This window comes from Phalacrocorax aristotelis, chromosome 2, assembly GCF_949628215.1.
Source record: "Phalacrocorax aristotelis chromosome 2, bGulAri2.1, whole genome shotgun sequence".
In the NCBI taxonomy this organism is placed as follows: Eukaryota; Metazoa; Chordata; class Aves; order Suliformes; family Phalacrocoracidae; genus Phalacrocorax; species Phalacrocorax aristotelis.
The window spans coordinates 15,586,654-15,609,125 of record NC_134277.1 but is presented as its reverse complement, the minus strand read 5'-3'; the positions used below and the strand labels follow the sequence as shown (position 1 = coordinate 15,609,125).

Genomic DNA, 22,472 nt, shown 5'->3' with positions numbered 1-22,472 from the left:
CTATTCATCCAACCGTCAAAATGAAGACGCAAAGGAGGAGCTACCTTTCTGGATGAGTGCTCAAGCTACACTTTGATGCTGCGGTCAGGATGTAAAGGGCAGCTGTAAGAGCACTATGGCGACCAATCCTCAGCATCCACAGGCTTCCCCTACCCACCTCGTAGCTGCATTTCTGTAAGATGATGCTGCTACAACCAAAACCAAAATTCACTCCAATAATATTTTTTCGCTTAAGTTCTCCATGATGTCTCTGTGAAATGGTATTCAGATATTTTCCACTCCTCAAAAGGAAGAAAGTCATATCAGATAACCACTAAAAGAAAGCCGCAGGAGAAAAGAGCAATCTCCTGTACTGATGTATTTCTTTAACTCACCTGAGAGCAATGGATTTTACGGAACAAGTCTAAGTATCATCATTTTTATCTTACATTAGAATTTAGAAAGCTTTCTGGTATTGAGACCTCCCTAGCATATTGATTTTTCAATCTATGCATCCTAATCCGGTTTGTACACAGCACCTGGACATTCACAGAATAAACATGGGGAAGATGTACAAATGACTGCAACTAGAACATCCACAGGCTCTCACAGATCATCAACCTCTCTGCAGTGTGCATCAAGCAGTCAATGTGCTTCTAGCAAGAAACTGCTTCGGTTTTATGAAGTGCTTAGTTCAAAATCTGAAAGTGAACTTCTAAGAAATTGTTCACGTATATTTTGCCAAACTACACTATTTTTACATTAAACATGGTGTTTCTGACAAAAAAAAACTACTTTATTGTTTTTAAAAAAGTAGCTATCTTAAATTTCACATAAAATAAGAGCAGAAAAATAGCTTGCTATTGTTTAGTTACCTATGTTTGTATAATCTCTGAAGACAGAGTATTTTAACAACTATATGAGAGCTAGTGTATTTAATATTTCATATGAGATGTCAAAAAACTACGGCATTAAATAATATCTAAGATACTTACTCATCACTACAAATAAAATGGCTATTTAAAACAGAGAACCCTCATGCAGATGTTTTTTAAGGTCACCGCAGAACAACGGTAAATTTGTATTCATACACACATGCATTAGTTTTAGTTGGGATCTTGTCTGCACAGAAACTGAAATTTTATCTTCCATATCATTCATGTAAACACTAAAAATATTTCTTAAATATTTCTGAAACTAAATAGCTTTCTGAGAACAAATTCATAACTTCGTGTTTCGTCTCTGGAATTTGTAAAACTATTTTAAAAGTTCATTACATAGTTCACTTTTATGTCTCAGATAAGATTTTGATTTATGTATTTTTAAAGCACTTGAAAATACTTCCTTCCAAAGGACGTTCAACACCCTCTTAGATTCAAAGTTCAAATTTAGGAGCAGAGAAAACTTATCCACTGGTCATGCAACACATGCAAAATGCAAACCTCCTGAAAAGTTTTTAAAAGGGAGCCAAGCCTAAGCATATGTGGGAAATCAAGTCTAAATCTTAATAACAGAATGCATCTCCTCCTCTCCACAATAGAATATTTCTGAGAAGGGCTCTTCATCATGCAAAAGTGAGCAAGAGGAAAGGCCACTCGTGGAGGAACAACTCTTGGACACAGGTCCTACAAAACACACTGCTGCTGGACAGGATGGCAGGTTGGGCTCCCCATTCCACACTCAGCACCAAGCACCCCTCACTCACCTTCCCCAGGTTTTATCAGTTCTTGAAATCTAAGCATCATTGTACTTTTTATGTGATTTTTAAGGCAATTCTAAGGTAGGACATATTAAAATAAACCAAACAGGTATATTTGTTTTATTTGATATTACCACAACAGTTTGTGTAAAGCAAGGACGCTCACACATTCCTCAGAAGCAATTGGGTTATATCACCTATGACTACTGGACTAAAAGCACTGACCAAGTGTACTCATTTCTGCTCTTTCCACATAGCTGGAGAGAAAAGCAGTTATATTACTCCATGAGCTTTACTGCTCCTCTTCATCAGCAGCACATCAGCATGGCTGGGAAGCAGCTACGCTGAGAGGAACAGGAGCCAAAACCTTCTAAGCCCACACTCATTCAAGATGTCCACACTTGTCACCCCTGGATGGCGCAGGGATCGCATTGGGACATTGGGTCTCCTTGGCCCACTAAAGCCAGGAGACAGGGAGAGACAGAGATCGAGAGACAGAGAGACGATGCTGCTCAGAACATCCGTAACCTATAGATAGGTACCTAACATACCCCACGGGGCCACTGAATCACACTGCCGCAGACATCCCCATCAAACAGTCCTTTTCCACACCCCCTTCTGACCACAGAAGGTTGCCACTCTTGTCCCTGCACACACTTTGTGCTTTAACAAGTCCTGTGACACAGCCAGAGGACAGAAAGCCACATTTTCAGTAAATGGCACTTCATGACCCCGTTCCCAAGGGGTTTTAACAATTTCATTTATGTTTTCATTTTACAGCAGAGGAAGAGGGAAGACCTGAACATCAGACGCTTTGAACAACATTCTTGTGCAACTCACCTGGAGATGACTAAAGAAATACAGGCTCGATCTATAAAAATATAGCATTAAGTTCTTCAACAAAATATACTTTTGAAGATCTTGCAACCATGAAAAAACAACTCTGGACCCAAACTAGAGGATGCCTTTGCACGAACAAAACAAACAAAAAAATCTTGGATCAAAATTCACTCAGCAGCATGAGCTGAAAAAAATTTCCTACTGATTTACTATGTGGCAGTTTGCTTGTCCAGCCTTTCCAAACAGTGATCTAACATTAGTGTGAGGACAGAGAGAGGGAAAATTACTGCCTAAGTGGCAGGTTTGTTATTGTTTGAAAATTCTAAAGAGTTCACTAGAAACTTCTAAAAGGAGCATCTCTAATTCCCTGAAATTACTGATAATCGGCCAAGTGAATGGAGAACAATTATGAAGAAAATTGAATGCTTCCAAATGCCAATTTGCTGTATATCCTGAATTAATATTGCATAAGCATTTTTAGTCTCTTGCTGTAAAAGAAAAGGGAGAAAAACCTAGGCCCACAGGCATTCTTGCACAGCTTTCCTCACAGAATTTTATATCATCATCATTTTTGCATTTTGTAATCATACTTAGCATTTATGGGGTGGCTTATATCTTTAACCTATTTTTCTTTTTTTTTAAAAAAAATCTGTAAGGTAAACTGTCGTCTGCATTGAAGGCTCAACAGTAGGCAGTCATGCCACAACAGCATGAAGTCCCTAATACAGCCAGAGATATAAGCTGGTTTTTCCTACTAATTAAGTCAGACCACACTTGAAGCCATTGCTGCAAACTACAGTCTCGGGAATTTTTCTGTGGTACAGCTACACCAGCAGTTGGCCATTTAGTACAGTAAAGAGGAGAAATACTCTGGGAAGAAAAGGGCTCAAGATATCAATTTTTTAGCTGGGCCAAAACAGATTAGTTTCTGTTAAGGGGCCAAGAAAATGCAAAAAGTTAATGCAGAATTTTTATCAGCCCCAGTTTCCTGGGTAGCCACTCAGTCACCAGCTGGTCCCGCACAAGAACAAGACCAGCCCAAGCCACAGTGATGGAACCAGATGCTGTCCATCCTCCTTAGTCCACACTAAAGAGGAACTGAATCAAAAAATAACTGCCAAAAACCTATAAAGTGAATTTTCTCTTTTTCTCCTTTAATAATAATAAAAAAAAAGCATAAAAAGCACACTGTCCACCTACAAATAAAACAAGGTATGGATGAACAAGAACCAGGTTTCTGGAGGGTTTGCAAGAGAAAAGAGTATTACAGCAGTATAGCTAGAGAAAGACAGGCTACAGCAGACAGGATGGGAAGACTACAGAACCATCTGGAACGGACACTGTAAACAGAGCAAGAGAGTGCAGCTGGAAAAACTGCACCAAAACCCAAAATGTTAAGAAAACAAATACAGAAGAATGTTAAATGAGAAAAGCACAAGTCCAAGGATGCGAAGAAGCATTTGTTACACATGCTGCAGCTCTAAGGCGAGACTCCAAACAAGCCTCATAACTCAAATCCTGAAGACACCCTGTGATCATCCTGTCAAACACCTACATAAGCCCAGGTACACTGTGCAATAATGTCTGCATTTAGTCTTTTAACTTCTGTTGGAAATACAGAAAAATATTGACTTTAATTTCAAGACTTCAGGAGACAGAGAATCCATCAAAGCCCCAGGACTGTCATTTTTAAAGCTCTGCAATTCAGTGAACGTCTTCTACATCTGAGACATCCACAGTTTGTGTTTCAGGAAAGGTAATTCAAAATGTCATCATGCACTTATACAAATCTAAGATTACACACAATACCATTTTTCATTTTGTGATTAACACTTGAGAAATAACAAAAGTGTAATCATGTAGGATTACCCATCCTTTTCATGTCTTAAACTCCCTCCCCCCCCCCCCCCCCCCCCCCCCCCAGTTTCTGGCATGGACCAGGTCTCAGATTCTACAGTTAAGTTCTGCAGAGAGAAAGAAAGGGAGAGAGGGAGGGCAGCAGAAACCTACTCACTTCTCTCTCGTAATCACACACGATTTATATGGCTCCTAGGGTAATTGTTTATATGGCAAGGTAACATCAAGGAAACAGTTACGTATTTTTATTTGTCTCCAGGGAGCTAAGCATTCCTTGCCACTAGCGCCTCTTCCCCCCACCGCATTTTCCGATCCATGCTTTATTGTTCTTCATGCCTTCTCTTTTCCTTTCTCGCTCTGTTTCTGACCACAAGCTGATATGAAGTGGTTGCCTCCTTTCGAAAATTTCCATGAGCCATCAAGTTAACCCAGCTGCACCGGGTTCTCAGTCTGCAAGTCAGCAAATGGAAACAGAAGGAAGGAGCATCAAGTCATCAGCTAACCTTCTCTTGGGTTAAAGCCTCGTCCCCATCACAGATGCTGAGCATCTCACGTTCTGCAGCTTGATAACTACAGACAGAAAGCACCGAGCACACAAAGGGCCTTAATCAGCAGCCCTACCTTTGACATTTCCTCACTTTTCATTGTTAAAAATGGCCCTTCAGCTGTCTTAAAGTAGATGACAGAAAAAACAATGAGGGAAAAATTGAGTAAGGAAACAGGACAGTTTATATTGCAGTGGAAGTGAAAAAAAACTAAGGAAATAGTTATAGCTAAAATGAAACAAGTACATTTAATTTGGCTGGTCAAGGTGAAAATTAAGCTCTGAATTAAACACAGGTATCCATTAGTGAAAATTACCATCCATCTTGCTAAAACTGTAAGATCAAGAACTTTTTCCAAGGCAAGATCAAGCAAACACCATATTTTCTTTACACGTTACATATCCCACTCTAAGTTTAAAAAAAAAAAAAAAAAGAGGAGGAGGAAAGGTGAAGAAAAAACACAAGTACAGCTTTCCTTACAAAAGCCATCACTTTTGATACAGCATAAGATGCCTGATTGGATTTAATTACTTACTAAACTTACTAAATTCTGCAAAACATGTGGTCAATGAAATGCCTTCCTCCCACAGAGGTCTGAAACTCTGTTCCTTTCCAAGGAAATTCTAACTATGTACCAATCTTATCTGTTTTCATACAGAATCTCTTGTCCTAGAACTCAAGATATCTGCCAGATCTGTGAGGCATAAAGTAGAGAAAAACACAACACTGTTTCACAAGGACTCAGCGCCTGATAAACATGACTGGATTTGCAGAAAATCCTTGAAAGCACATGTACTCAGAAAATATTTAAAACATCTGGTGAAACCTTGATGAGGAATGGGGGGATACAAGCCTGAAACATGCGAACAAATTAAAATACTTCATTAAAAATATTTTTCACCCTTAGTAAAATATTCCGACTTTGAAAAAGAAAAATGTAAATGAATGGAGCAAAATCCTAGCCCTGGAAGAATTCAGCAACTGAAGCCAGTACATGGCACATAGAGCACAGCACAATTTGCTCAGTATGAGTGATGCTGAAGGACTGCCTTGACGGTTTGAGGAGTAATTTAATATTCAATTCAGCCCATAAGAGGAATCCCATGCAAAGAATTCACATCCACAAATTCATTCTAGTAAAATGAAGTTAAGACTCCTAGAAGCTTCCTTATATACCAGCAGTCACACCAGGTAAACAGCGCATTAATATTGGTATTACAATACTATGCCCAGCTCACAGCTGTTGACAATTAGTTCTAATACAAAAGGGCAAACAAGTTTAACGCATGCACGCACCGTGCTCCTCCTCGAGCTCATCCCACTGGGCGTGCACCCAGGCGGGCACGTGCCACAACAAGACGACTGCAGGGTCGGGCGCCGGCAAAGTGCCTGAGCACCGCTCCCCTGCCCACAGCCTGGGGCACGCTCCCGGGCACAGCCGCCCCGCTGCCCCCCACGGCAAACCTGCTACCTGCACCCTCAGGAGTGCAACTGCTCACTCTTAGCGCCACCGAGGACATGGCTCAAGTGCGCACTTTTTTTAGTACTCTCATCTTCCGTGGGCTTTCTGGATTTGCTGCCACCACAACGTGCTAGTGCATAGATGAACTGCTAACAGACACGCACAATTCAGGGTAAGCTTCAGTTAACACAAGAAATATGCAGACCAAGGTGTAATAAACTAACATCTATACATATTTGCAGCTGCAGCTTCACTGAAGCTTCTTCACCCTTCACGTTTTGGAAGCTAGGTTTTTAAACAATACAGTTTTCCCTTGTTTACCTCTTACACATGGCTGCTTTTTCTCCTCTCCCTCCAGGTCCTGGAGACAGCCCTGCTCACCATGGAACCAGCACCCTGGCAGAGACCCTCTCCCCAAGCCTTCAGCTGTGTATCCTGCACCCCTGGTCACTGCCAAAGTGCAAACTAGAAATACTAGCTCAGTACCGGCAATAACTGCAAACAGATTTCCCTTACCCTTATGGGTGAACCAAGTGAAAATACTTATTTCACTGTAATGTTAGCTTTTGAGCAGCACAGCAAAGAGGTATAGGAAAGCAGGATTACAAGAAGACTTTGTCCACTTCTGTTTTATTACTTTAAAGGTGAACTTAAAACAGAGGTAGAGGTAAATCACCTGCACGTACAGGTATATTGCCTACTATGTCAAACTATGTCACAGAAATATTGCCTACTATGTCAAACTAGAGCAGTAACTTTATTCACTCACTTAATGGATATTTCTCACGGATAAATGTCATGCAGTTCTTTTGAAAAAGCCGTTCCATAATTTTTTCACCACAGTACTCTTAGTAAGCCCTTCATTTTTATTTATTTTTCCATCAGTTAAGAGCCCAACTAAAATTTTAAATAAAACATTAAGAGACTTCACTATGCAAGACCCTTCAGATGGAAATCATCGTGAAAGTCAGGCAGTGCTTGACCTAAAATCCCTCTGTCATCTAATGAAGGTCTTAAACATCAGAGCTTAAAATGGGTTGGAATAGAAGAAGCTAACATTTTTATATTTTGTGGAGAAAGGTTTCATATGCAGAAAACATTTCTGAGGTTTTGGTTCCAAAAAGCCCAAAAGCAGAGAGGCCAAAAGAGGACTTACCAAAAAACATGGAAGTATTAATTTTTGCATCGTATAGGGCTGGTTAACAAGGCAGGTATGTCTCTTCATTCTCTAACTTACCAGAAACTGGTGATCCTAATTTTATTCTTTTATAATCCACTGAAAATAACTGCTAGCATTGTTTCAAACAGTATTTCATTTGAAACAGTCTTGGCAGTTGCTGCTCATGGTTATTCTATCTGCAAACCTGCAAAGGCATTTACTTTAATAACCTATATTCGAGGAACAGCACCTTTCCCCAGCCCCCCATTCAGAGGCTGGGCATGTACACAGGGCTCTTTCCTCTTCCAAGCCCACAGGGAGCAGGATACCCTGAAGAGTGGTAAGGGCAGGATGGCCGTAGCACCCAGACACTGCATGGTACACGAGGGAATGCACTACACAGGGACTCAACTGCAAAGAGCAGTAAAGACAACTCAAGTCCTTCAGTGCTCGTTAACTCCACATCATGCTTGTTCCCCCAGATTTAGGCTTGCTTTTCAGTGCCACACGGCATGACCCATTACATTTCAAGGTCTGAGGATGCATGGCAAGAAAAAGTACAGCTGCCTCTTTGCAGAGGTTTACCCATTTGGGAGCAGTACCACATAAAGTGACTAGATACCAGTGTCAGACCCAAGGCAGATGACGCTGTTCGTTTAACCATAAAATTTCATGGAAGTTTCTCAAATCCAATTTTACTCTGAAAAAAGCTAATATGGGACTATCTGCATTCATGACATACTGCCTACAACCCAAATATTCTTCCCAAGCACAATTATCACTGTGGTGGAATTTCCTGGGGCCTTATAAAATTGCTCTGTGGGTCAAACTGAGAAAGCATTGGCTTTGTAAAATGCCATTTAGCATTTCTCTTCCAAACATACAAATGACCGTTTTTAAGGCAACAAAGGCAACACCCTACTTCCTTTTACCAAAAAAAAAAAAAAATCTTTCAAATAAAAATTTGCTTTTACAGAATGAGATCCACTGGCATCTGTTTCTCTCATCAATGGAGATTAGCCAGTGTAGTTAGTCTAGGCTATACTCCATCTCATCCTGAAATAAGCTGTAAAACAGGTCAGATGAACTCACGCTAAAGGTGTCCATTCTGCTCCAGGAAAGAGAAACCAGGCTGCCCCAAGTATTTAGCTCAGATGCAGAACCTGAAGTCTGTTGATATTAACCTCATCCATCGTGTCTGCTTCGAATCAGCTGTTGCCCAGCAATTGCCAGTAGAGTCCCAATTTTACTTCCAGTTGCAAACAGTGCTGTACAGAGAGCTGAATCAAATCCAGCCCCTCAGGATAAGGTTTAACGGTTGATCAAAGCTTGCTTTGAGAAGCCTAGTCCCCGACCCCTATGCACAATTTCCAGAAGCTAACACAATTAGCTTGGTACCGCTGTCTTTGTACAGCCCATTACTGTATGCATGCAGGTAGTAGTACAAATATTTAACCTTAGCCTAAGCGCCACTTGCTGCTTTTGTTTGTAAGCCCACATGGTACCCGAATCCCTTCACATATACAATCACTTCCAGTTTCTATAAATCAAAAAATGTTGACATAATTAATTATCTAAATCCATAATGGAGGCAAGAAACACAGACCTGGAACACAGCCTGAGTTCACAGCCACCTCCAATCCCGAAGAGCCAAGCTCTGGCATCAGCCTGGGTGGTGAAAGCAACCCCAGCAAGGTGGCCTTCCCGAGCTGCACTGAGCTGAGCCAAGCTGAGCCGAGCTGTGCTGGCAGGAGAGCAGGCAGTAGGCTCATGCCTCCTCAGCTCAGACCAGGATCACGGTCTGAAACTGGGCTTGTCGCCTCCACAGCATCCACTGCTACTGGGTGCCAAAATCCTTGGATAAAAGGTCTTCGAAGTATATATGCTTGATTCTCATCCTAAATGCTTTCTCTTCCCCTAACATGAACCCACAGCATTTCTGAAGATGGAGCTCATCTGTCTTACACAATTAATTTAAGATGAACAACAAGAGATGGGTGGGGGGAGAAAAAGTTTTACCTTTTTAAAAGTACAAAATAAGGCAATAAATTAATGGAGTTATTTCTCATACACTCCTTTATTTCTGTATCATCCTTCAGCCCTTTTTAATGCATAAGAGAGTAAATAAAAAAACCCAACCTAAAAAACAAGCCTATTCAACTAACAGCCATCTGTCCCTGCTTCATCCCCCTCAAAAGAACATGTCAAAAGACACAGAATTTAAAGCAACTTTTTCCCAGTAATCACCAAAAGAGATGGTCGGTCTCCAAAACACATCCCCATAAGAGTGTGTGAGTTCACATGCTACAAATGCAATAAATAAGGGAGCAAGAAGACCCCTTATGAATTAAGAATAAAAGCAAGCAACAATGCTCTCATTGAAGTACAAGTTTAGCCAAATTAAGGATATACTTTAAGTATAATATCTTACAGCCCTGGGCTTGTGGTATAAAATACCCATTTCCTTCTTTGTTTAGGGGCAGGGGGCATGCACTAGCTCTCTTGCATCGAACATAGTGTAACCCTGAGGACAGCATGGCAGAGAGCCCCCAGCATCACAACACTCTTCACTAGCCCTACAACACCCTTTCCATAAGATCATCCTGCTAGGACCAAGTGAATAATTAAGTATATTTGATAACCTCTGCATCCTCTCCTGTTGGAAAATTGTCTGCAAATAATTTGTGTCAGTAGTCAACCCCTTCCCAGAGACCAATGCTGTTGCCTCAAAGCAATGCAAAATGCGACAGGGATACCAGTTAGTCTCGTGGACTGGTGGTTCTGGGTATTAAGGATGCCTTGAAGCATACTATTTTATCACATTTCAGAATAAATACCTATAAATACTTCATGAGGTTCTTAGAAACTGTTGGATTAGAAAAAGTGTAATATGTACACATGCCTCCATAAAGTAAAAAATTTCACAGGGTGGTTGTATGTACCATGAAAAAGCATTCCCTACTCATCTCAGATTCATGTTCCTTTGCCTTCATTGTGCTCCTCCTTGTTTGCTTACAATGAAATCACAAGAAATAGAGGAGTAATCAAGAAATTATCTATAAAAAGAGTTATTACACTTATTGATACATGTGTGATGACAAACTCTTTCAATAAACAAATAGCTGATGATACCACAATACAGCGGACTTGTGCAGCTATGCTGTGATTTTTGATTAGATAAAATGGTCTAACATTTTTGTACACATAAAAATACAGTTCCCTTAAGGAAGATGTTACCTTTCATTTAAAGAAGGGGAAAATAAAAGCCAGCAACGCCAGCTCCACCACACATGCATAGCGAAACATTCTCAGAATACAGCTGTGATTTCCATAATAGTTTCTTCTTCAAGTGATCATTAAATCTATTTAAGATGTCAAATTTAGACTAATACCCAAATATGACTTCTTAAACTATTCAAATTCAGTACTTCACACCTTCATAACCTTTCCTTATTATCTCTCTTGTACTACATTCTGTATGGTACAAAATACCAACAGGTATCAGATACAATACTGTATTTTTATTACTCCCCATTATCAGTAGTCAAAGACAAAAGCCCTCACCATATGGAATGACATCTTGAAATTCCCCATAATTACTTAGGTTTTCTCTAGAAAATCCAGTAAGTTCTAAAATTCTTTACTTTATTGGTTTGGGGGATTTTTTTAATCCTACTAGAAGCTACAGTATTTTGCTTGATGGTATATTGAGAAGATTGAAGATATTAAAGGTTAATTTAGAAACTTAAGCAGTTTAAAATCCATTTGTTTTTACAAACGTGTCACGGCCTCATCGAAAACACATGGTTTTTAAATTGCTCAACAATCCCAAATTAACAGCAGACATCACGCTTGGAGAAAACACCAACTGGAGATCACTCAAGTCAGAACTGTGCTGTAGAAAGAACAAATTTAGCCTCATGGAAGAAAGCAGCACCTGGTACTGATTTTTTTTATTCAATAACTCTGGCTTTAAAACAATCATATCCCTGATAGAGCTACAGGGATAAATGTGATAAGAATTCCTCAATGGAGAGAGCACCAGAAGGTGAGGAAACAGACTTTGCTAAATCTTCTCCTCAAACTCCAATGCATGAGAAACCTTCCTTATTCAGTTGCAACAGCTCAGTGCAAGCATCAAGTTCGAGGTTCTTTTCCTATTATCTGATATGGCAAAGGAAACATCTGAGAACCTGGCAAGGAAGTAAAAGTGGGAATGATGGTTAGGAAATCTTTTGGAATTCATTCTTAGAGCTGCACTGGAACAACAGGCACCTGAACACCAATGAAGGTCACCAGTGAAGGTTCCTGACTGAGGACACTCACCGTTGAAAGCTGACCTGCCCCAAAGCTCAGTGGAGCTACTGGAAAACCTCCTATTGACTTTAGCAAGCGTTGCCTGTAAAGCCATAATAGTTCATTATAAATGCGGATGACTTTCTCTACATTTTGGAAGCAGCTATTTAACCCTAGAAATAACTCCATCTGATAAAGCTCCAAACATCTGGGTTTTTATTAATTCATCTTTCTCTTCCTCCCTCTTCTAATCTCTTGCCTCCTTAGTTCTTCAGCACTTGAAAATGACTTTATTTCCATATATAAAGCTGACTCACAGTTGAATAAGGAGTCAGAGATATAAACTTTTTCATTCTTGTTTGTAACAGCCGTATGTGGGAAGGAGTGCTGAAACCATCAGCATTTTTGAAATCAGAACAAATATGAACTCACCTCTGCAGTTCTTTGCCAACATACTAATATGCAGTGCTCCAAACCTTTAGCAAAGGCACTTAGAAATATTAACAAATTAATTCTCAGAATATGCATTTGGGACTCTAGATAATACTTGTACCAAATCAGTGAATTGCCATATTTAAAACAGCAATTTTAAAGCACTTAAAATTCACACACTTATTTATGTGCTCACAACTTTAAGCGGTTTGCTTAGTATTGGATTTTTTTGAACACTCAAATTGTGAGATGCAAAGAAAACACACATTTACAACGGACCCAAGAAGTGGCTCACCCCTGGTTACTGAACAACCCAATAGCTTAGTCAGGAACAGGACAGATCTGCCACCACCAGCTGGCTGCCCTCCTGCCTTCGAGCACAGCGCATGGCACCACTCAGCAGCATGCGGAGCATGCCTCTGAACCATTCCCACAAAGATTTACTTGTTAAACAAGGTGTAGAAAAATCTTTTAGGCCTACAGGTTTCCAAAAATGGACCTTCCCCAGGAAATGCCAGCTGCCCTTCTCTTACCAGAGATCGAGAACAAGAAAAAAAAAAAAATCATACATCTGAAGACTTTGACTCTATGAGTTTTCATCTTTTCTTAACTAAATAAACCAGTCCTTCCAATGCTTCGTCATAGTCTCTAAAGCATCTTACTCTTGTTGCTCTCTTTCAGCTCTCTCCAACCGGTATACAATTTCTCCAAGTCTGGTACCACAACTGGTCGTTTCAGCTAAAGTATTCCTGCCCACAACTACTTCAGTGAGCCCACAACCACATTTACCTTTGACCCTTTGATGGAGGAGCATAATACCCAGATCCTTCTGGCGGTACTGTATAGTTAGCTGTTCACTAGTATTGACTTGAGAATTATTTCTTCCTTCTCGATGCAGTGAATGTGCACATCTCACTGATTTTGAAACATTTATAAATGTACGAAGCAAATACCAAACCGAAACCTTGGCATCCAAAGTGCTTAAAAATCCTTCTTAGCTTTTTATGCAATACTCTGTATTCCAGTTTAGATTTATTAAACTACTGAACAGTCCTTAACCTAAGAGCCTAAGAGAGCCCTCAGGGACTATACTTGATATGTCCTACTAATTTGCCAGTGAACTACAAAAACTACTCTTGAGGGTACAGAGAGATCCACAAATTCAAAGACAAGCAGGGTCATGAACTTTAATATCTCAACAAATTCACAGTGGAAGTCTGCATCCATGCTCTTACCTGTGAGGAATAAACTTGTGCTTATTGCAGGGTAAGAACACACACGCACACAGGGAACCTTACAGCAACAGCCATGCTGCTGGATAAACAAAGATATGAAGCTGCAAACAAGTTCTTTGCTCCTCTGCACTTTCAGTATATCTTCACAGCCAGCTGTGCACTCACTTCATAATAGTCTCACCTAGAACTTCTTTTCCCCACATAGTCTGCTTCTGTGACCAGAATATGAAACCGATGCTGAGAGTCCTACTAAAATATATAATACAAATCACTTGAGCAAATGCATCACTGGAATGCACCGTTTTCAGCTAGCTCTTAGTAATTTCTTAGACTCTCCTGCCCAGCATTTTGGGCAGATGCTCACCCTCCATCCTTTCAGAGAACCTTACAATTACCCCACATCTCATTTTTAAGGAACTGACACAGCTACGAAAGACATCCTGGAAACAAGAGCATCAGTCTTATAAAAGGCGTGGTCAGCTTATCTGTGTCACACAGGCACAAACTAGTACAATACTAAACCATGCTGGGAAGCTGTACGTGCACAACATGCTTGCACAACTGTCTGCTGATTATTTTGCTGTGAACGTCATTTGCTTTTACAAATAATAGCTTCAAGAAGCAAATGCTTCAATTTTATTAGTTATTTGGAGTTACAGGATTACACGGTAATGTCAGAGATTGAGCGAGATCTCTGGAAGCCATTTGGTCCAACCCCTCCACACAAAACAGGCCCAACTAGATCATAGAATCATAAAGGTTGGAAAAGACCTCTAAGAACATCAAAAGTCCAACCATCGATCAGGTTGCCCAGGGCCATGTTCAGTCAAGTTCCGTCCATCTCCAAGGACAGAGATGCCAAGACTTCTCTGAGCAGCCTGTTTCACTCTTGAAGTGAAAATTATTTTCTTAATATCTTACTGGCATTCCTTGTTGCAACTTTTGTTTGTTGCCTCCAGCAATAATGTGCCCATATGAGCAGGGTCTGCCTTCATCTTCTTGATACCTTCCCATTAAACAGATGAAGAAGGAACGAAAGATCTCCCAGACCCCTCAACTCTACTTTGGGCGAGGAAGGAAAAAAGAAGAAGAAAAAAAAAATCAGTCCCCTAAACCTCTCAGTATATTTTCCAAATAATCTTAGATATTAAAAACGCTTTTTAACTGTAACTGCTGGAACATTCAGAGAGACTTGCAACATATAATCACACCAAGACCAAGAACTAAGACCGCCCTTGGTTATTTAACAGAGCTAAATAATTTAAAAGGAAAACTAGACAAAGAGATGACCCTTTTCACAAGATCTCATGTAGCTGGAAAGGGATTTTATTTACAATATTTAAATGCAGTACTGTGAAACAAACAACTTGGTTCACAGGCAGTGCACCCGCTGCTGAACTGTCACTGCCTGACATCCTGTCTTATCTGCCAAATTGCTCATTAGGTTTGGCAATTTTCACCTGCGCCTCCAGTTTATATTTCAGCAGGGAATAAACATCAGTCTGCTTTAACAATCTTCTGCAGTGAGCTTCCAGCCTCTTCTCAGAAAGCACGCAGGCACACACAAAAAACGCCTTTCCTACTGCTTAGAAAAAAAAAAAAAAGCAGCTCAACCGATGAAATACAACAAGAGGAAATTTAACTTGGGTAACAGAAAAGCAGTAAAAGAGAAAGAGCTAGATAAGAAACCTAAATAAATCAACTGCTTGTATCGATGAATTGTGTTTTCACATCACAAAACAACATATGGGGTATGGGGCCAGCCTCATTTCTGTTTCCACATTTAGATGGAAAGATTCAATTTGACACAACCCCCCACGTGCAAAGTACAGGCTGTGTTTGTGCATGGGAAAAGAGGGAATCCAGACGAATATTACTTTTCCATCTGGACCTGCTCTAGCTAACCTTTCCCTTGCTGGGAGAGGAGCAATGGCGTGATCTATAAACAAACAAAAGGGGTAGCATGGCAACCAGAACAAAGAGAGGAAAATCTCAGCAGGCCCTTAAGCCCCGGCCTAATGCGCCGAGATGCTGCCTCCGAATGGAGACCGCTCTGTACCACTCGGGTGCAGGTGAGCGGTAGCAGAATGGCACAAAGCTATACTTTGGCGAGCAAACTGCTGAGAAACAGAGCCCAGCTTGTGAGCAAAAAGCACCAGAGATGTAAAACAAAACGTCTAAAATGCTATAAACCAATTTCAGACGGAATACTGTTTTTCATTTGTTAGAAGTAAAATATTCACCGCCAACCCTGCAATTAGCTAGAAAATTACAATAATTACAGCAATTTTGTATCCCATCTCCAATCCAATTAATAGATATATGACCTTGTCAACATGTAATAATCAGGATCTGCATCTACCACAAAACTGGATGGGTTTTATTTGCTGAATAGAACATACACAGTAAGAAGATAATTATTTGAAATACTGAGAATACCATTTGTATGCTATGCTTCACTTCACCAGTTATAAAGGAAATACAATAGGGATATTATTTCCATTTTCAATGTATATTTAAATGAAATTCTTGAAATAGGTATATTTAATATGGGATAATATTACCGGGCTGGGATTCTAAGCCTGTGGTTTGGAACATTTAGAAACAAAATATATCTGATTGTCAATATTAAAAAAAAAAAAAAAATAAGGAATTAGCTAAATAGGAGAACATCTCTAATTTGTGATAACATATTTATGACAATTTATTTCACCCATTTTGTTTTTGCATGCTTTTATAAAAAGTGTCAAAAGAGCTATAATTCTTACCAAGAATTTTAAAAGTCACCTGCCTTTCTATAGACCTTTGTATCGTAGGGTCTCAAAGCACTTTTTGGTCGTTTTAGCAATCAGTGAACTAGCTAAGAATTCCATCTATTTTCCAGAATGACACCAAAGATAAGTGAGCTGTCCAATATATCATTGAATTTTATCTGTGCTATATGATTTTGATGCACTAACATCAATGTACTGCATAATACACCAGATAATCACACTAAAGAGAAAATCTGTATGTCTTTGCCTGCTCTAACCCCCACCTCACCCCCAAGCTGAGAACCGAGGAGGACAGCTTTTTGGCTTCTGCATGGAAATGAGACGTGTATTTAGCAGTGGCATACTCTACTGACAGCAAAACAGAAGAGTCCTAGGGTATTCTAGGATACTTCTTTATTCTGCCATTAATCCCTTTCATAATTTAATTCTGGGTTACAATTAAGCATAGTCACAGCTTGAAAAGACACACGTTCAGGTCTATGTGAGCTAATTGTTATATGTTGCTCCCTTAATTTTACAGAAAATACTCTGGTACGAAAGCCCTCAAACTTAATAGACAGTTGTAACTTTTCCATTTGCATTTTACCTGATTACTTAAACACAGATTTTATCCATTAAAAGAACACCTACAGAAAAAGTAATCTCTTGGGAATTACGAATAGTTGTTTAAAACACTGTATCTGTAGCCTATCAATCACTGTATCTGTAGCCTATCAGCCTGACTGATACTGACTTCTGCAGAGAATTTTCTGGGAAGGAGTCACTACTTCAAGAAGTTCAGTGAACAAAATGATAGCTACTACAAGAGGGGCACAATGCTTTATCCAACGTTGTCTTGTTTGCGTGGTACTTTTAACAATGGGAATTCCACAGTAAATTTCCTTTGGCGACCTTTCTTCTTAATCAGCTGAAATAATTCAAACATGCTGCCAGAGTAAGAACTATGATATATAATTCTTATTTTGTGATTTCGCAATGAATCTTACCCATTTTGAAATAAACAAAATTATGTTCCTGGCTCTGGTTTCTGTTTTTTAAAGAAGTGTGCATTTTTGCAACACAGTAAATGCATGTATCAGCAAGTGTTTTTACAGAAAGGTGACAAGCATAACCTAGCAACATTGACAGGTTCGGCAGAAAGTGCTCCTATCTTTCGTTCTTCTTTACCCTTTTCTTCATTAAATTGAATAAAACTGGCAAACTAAAAATTACACTGTGCAGCAACTGCATTTGGAAACTTTGCTGTGATTTTCAGTGTAAGGACAATTTTAAACTGGCAGCACAGCAAGAACGTATTGCTCCTAAAAGCAGTTTATAAATAATTTATTAAAACAGAAAGGTTTGTTTACTTGCATACAACAAGCATTTATGCAGCTTCTCAATTTTGATCAGATTTTGATAAGGACAGATAATGAATCATATTCCCAGCAGCAGGAATGGATAGCAGCACTTGGCATCCTCATAAATTAGGATGAAACACATTGAGATGCTGCAAACGTTTACTTACTTGCACGAAGGACTGAAGGGGTGACCTCAATTTCACTTGTTGCTTGGTAAGGTTGAAAGGCCGATGCTGTGTTGGAGCCAAGCTCACTGCCAAAAATCTCTGGGCTTTGTGTGCCTGTCGAGCTGGCGCTGGTGCCATCACCTCCATGGTGTGGATCTTGCTCATCAAACACAGCTACCAACTGCAAATGACAATTTAATCTACTGTTAAAAAAATTTGCAGCAACATCGAAGTGCCATTGTAGATCAGCATTTCATCATTTCTTCCCACCAAAGAGTAAGAAATGTCTACCAGCAGAGACTCAGATCAATGCCTAGATCACAAAATCATCAGCCCAAGGAAAAGCAGCCATTAACTGGACAGTACAACGGGTCAACAGCTCTGATGGGACATGAAACCCATCACTGCAAGCCGCAGAGTGAATGGCACCAAATCAGGAAAGGAAGGGTCACACCTTCCCCGACAAACCAATTCTTACCCAGCAAAGCAGAAAACTACCTGAGTGCTGATCGATGCCTGTGAACTGGAATTTATCACCTGTGTTGAGATACCTCTATGTGCATCATTACTACAAAGTCAAATCACGAGTAAAACTACATTTTTATACAATAAAAACATACAAAAAGAAATTATGTTAATACACACTGAAAGCTAAAGACAAAATACAAAGCCACCTGAAAGTGTTAACACTACGAATTATCTTCTATTATTCTGGAACCTATTAATCTATTATCTATGCATATGAATTAAGTTGCGGGCTTCCCTTGCTAAATTTATTTCATCAAATTTACAGAGATACTTCTGTATTTGTTGGCAATCAGCTTTTCCAAGACAAGCCTAAGAACCCAAGTCCAATTTGAAACATAGCCAAGTCACTAATTTAATAAAGATGTTCACCATTGCAAGGGAAGTAGGAAAAACGTCATGATGATTTTCTATAAATCTGAGATATTTTTTCCCCTGTAAATGAATGCTTTTATTTGAAACAAATAATTTATCCCAATTTATCTTTGATAACCTACTGAAAAAGAAAATGCCAGCTCTTACACATACTTAATTTTAGAAAATTTTTAAGATGGGTAAAAAAGTTTTATGGATAACAGCCTTCTGCAGGCTATAAATTAATCTATAATGTAATATTTGAAAGACATTTCCAAGAAAGCATTACATTCTTCTGCCCAAACTGGTCAGGTAAATGAAGCAAAACAACTTAAACCTACACTGATCTCTGCAAATTGTTTATTGTGTTAGAACAACACTTAAAGCTTTGTATAACCTAAAGGAATCAGAGACATAATTTTCTTTTATCTTCTGGGGGTTTTTTAAAGTGAATTTGACATCATCTCATCCTACAGATTTTAATATTAGTCCATTTACTCAAATCTAACTTACACAAACATAGGTAAAAAAATTGAAAACCACAACTGTAGGCCCAAGTGGAAACCATTTGGGAATTCAGATTTTGAAAGCACTTCCAGGCATTAACTTTTTTTAATGAGTAGGTTTGAAATTGCAGAGAGTAGCAAACTTCTGCCAGTAATTCCCTACCTAATGCAAATTTAGGCTCTGGCATGCACAAAACAGAAAGAATTAATTGGTAATGGGTAAAAAGTCCATGCTCTCTCCAGTGCTATTTGAAAAGTAGGGAGCAGAAGGAAAACCAGGCTGCAGCTGCAAACAGCTAGAACATGTTTTTAACATACAATTCATTATTTTACGCTTGAGAAATCTACACACAAGACAGTAACAAAAGAGACATGATATCACCTAAAATGTCAGTAGCTCAAGACTATTTGAAATTTAATTTTCTAACACATTGTGAAATACCCAGGCTTACATAAATTGAAGCATATTTCTCAAAAGAAGCACACTTTACTCATAACACTTTTACTATCTGTTTTATAACAAGGTAATTGCCAATCTCCAGCAACTGAAAATAAATTTAATTCACAAGTGAAGATGTGTAAGGTATTAGAACAAAACACAAACGATGCATTTAAGAATTCTAGGCATGAAACATCAAATCTTTTTTCTCCTTTGCATGGCATGTATCAAGATAAATCCCCCAAATTACATTCTGTTCCTTTGAGGCTGACTGAAAAAATATTACTCAATGCATGCTGCTGCAACTATTTTATATATATTGTATATACGTAAAAAGGTACGTCCATATAAATTTCTGTGCATGTATGTTCTACTATAAGTTGCCTCCAGCTTTTTTCCTATTCCACACAGTCTACAACCTATGACTTCAGAACATCTGAAGATGACTGTTTCTCAGTTCAAGCTTAGCTTTTGATCTTATGTATTTTCGCAGGTATTCACCAGTTTGACAGCATCAAACCATCAAAAGGCTTCAGTTCCATTTAAAAACGCATACCAAGCTGTAACATTTTTGCATATAACGTGAAGAAACACAAGCCATGCTAGTCTCCTCCAAATCTAATTAGCGTTGCGTTTTATTCTACAGTAGCGATTTATATTTCAATCCAGGTTTGCAGCACCTCTGTTACGCTACTTATGAACTTTGTTATAAAACAAAGGTACATCCATTCCTTATAACAAGCTAGAAAATCTTTGGGACTGGAAGACTTAATGTGAATAGAGTGTTGGATCTAGGTTTCCACAGCTTCTTACACCACACTGCAGATGACGGTGAGCTCACAGGAAATAAGGAGAGCCAAAACATAGGATCATAGAATCAGGTTAGAAAACACCTTTAAGATCATCAAGCCCAACTGTTAACCTAGTGCTGCCAAGTCCACCACTAAACCATTTCCCTAAGCACCACATCCAAAAGTCATTTAAATACCTCCAGGGATGAGACACAACCACCTCCCTGGGCAGCCTTGTCCAATGCCTGACAACCCTTTTGGTGAAGAAGTTTTTCCTAATATCAAATCCCAACCTCCCCTGATGCAACATGAGGCCATTTGCTCTAATCGTATTGCTTGTTACTTTGGAGAAGAGACCCACCCCCGCCTCGCTACAACCTCCTTTCAGGTAGTTGTAGACAGCAATAAGGTCTCCGCTCAGCCTCCTCTTCTCCAGACTGAACAACCCCAGCTCCTTCAGCCGCTCCTCATAAGACTTGTGCTACTCTAAACCCTTCACCAGCTGAGTTGCCCTTCTTTGAACACGCTCCAGCACCTCAGTGGCTTTCTTGTAGTGAGGGGCCCAAAGCTGAACACAGGATTTGAGGTGCGGCCTCACTAGTGCCCAGTACAGGGGCACAATCACTTCCCTGCTCCTGCTGGCCACACTATTTCTGGTACAAGCCAGGATACTATCAGACAATTTAGCACACTGCCGGCTCATGTTCAGGCGGCTGTCAACCAGCACCCCCAGGTCCTTTTCCACAGGGCAGCCTTCCAGCCACTCTTCCCCAGATTCTCCTTCTAGCTTTATTGTAGATGGGCATCACATTTGCTAACCCCTCCCCAGTTAGCCAGGACTGCTGATAAATGAGGGAAAGTGGCTTGATGAGCACTTAAGCCAGCTCCCTCAGACGCCTTGGGTGGACGCCATCTAGCCCCGTAGACTTGTGTGTGCCTAAGTGGTGTGGCACATCACTAATCACTTCCTCTTGGATTATGGGGGCTTCATTCTGCTCCCCATCCCTGTCTTACAGCTCAGGGAGCTGGGAACCCGGAAAATAACTGGTCTTACTATTAAAAACTGAGGCAAAGGAGGCATTAAGTACCTCAGCTTTTTCCTCAGCCTTTGTCACTACGTTTTCCCCCAGGATCCAATAAAGGATGGAGATTCTCCTTAGCCCTCCTTTTGTTGCTAATGTATTTATAGAAACATTTTTCATTATCTTCTACAGCAGTAGCCATATTAAGTTTCAGTTGGGCTTTGGCCCTTCTATTTTTCTCCCTGCATAACCTCACTACATCCTTGTAGTCCTTCTGAGCTGCCTGTCCCTTCTTCCAAAGGTCATAAACTCTCCTTTTTTTCCTGAGTTCCAGCCAAAGCTCTCTGTTCAGCCAGGCTGGTCATCTTCCCCACTGGCTCATCTTTCGGCACATGGGGACAACCTGCTCCTGTGCCTTTAAGATTTCCTGCTTTAAGTATGCCTAGCCTTCCCGGACACCTCTGACCTTCAGGAGTGCCTCCCAAGGGACCCCATCAGCCACTCTCCTAAACAGGCCAGTCTACCCTCTGGAAGTCCCAGTTAGCAGTTCTGCTGACCCCTCTCCTTACTTCTCCAAGAACCGAAAACTCTATCACAACATGATCGCTATGCCCAAGGCGGCCTCCAACCACCACATCTCCCACCAGTCCTTCTCTGTTCACAAACAACAGGTCCAACCTTCCCTAGCTGGCTCACCCACCAGCTGTGTCAGGAAGTTATCTTCCACACACCCCAGGATCCTCCTAGTCTGTTTCCTCTCTGCTCTATTGTATTTCCAGCAGGCATCTGGTAAGTCGAAGTCCCTCACAAGAACAAGGGCTAGTGATTGTGAGACTTTGCCCAGCTGGTTACAGAATATTTCATCTGCCTCTCTATCCTGGTTGGGTGGTTTGTAACAGACTCCCACCATGACCTCTGCCTCGTTGGCCTTTTCCCTGATTCTTACCCATAAACTCTCAACCCTTTCATCGCCACTATCAAGCTCTAGACAGTAAAAACTCCCCCTAACAGACAGGGCTACCCCACCTGAAGCCTTGAAGTCTCTCTTGA

The 22,472-nt window shown here is 40.2% G+C and overlaps 1 protein-coding gene across 22 annotated transcripts in view; it reads right to left on the bottom strand.

Moving 5' to 3' along the window:
* The window catches only part of PARD3 (par-3 family cell polarity regulator), a 464,268-nt gene that overhangs the window by 288,948 nt on the left and 152,848 nt on the right, over positions 1–22,472 (bottom strand). For all 22 annotated transcript variants that reach the window (XM_075082466.1, XM_075082475.1, XM_075082472.1 and 19 more), the window contains exon 3: positions 17,786–17,966. In XM_075082466.1, the coding sequence (XP_074938567.1) occupies positions 17,786–17,966 (181 nt within the window). The remainder of the gene's footprint in view (positions 1–17,785; positions 17,967–22,472) is intronic.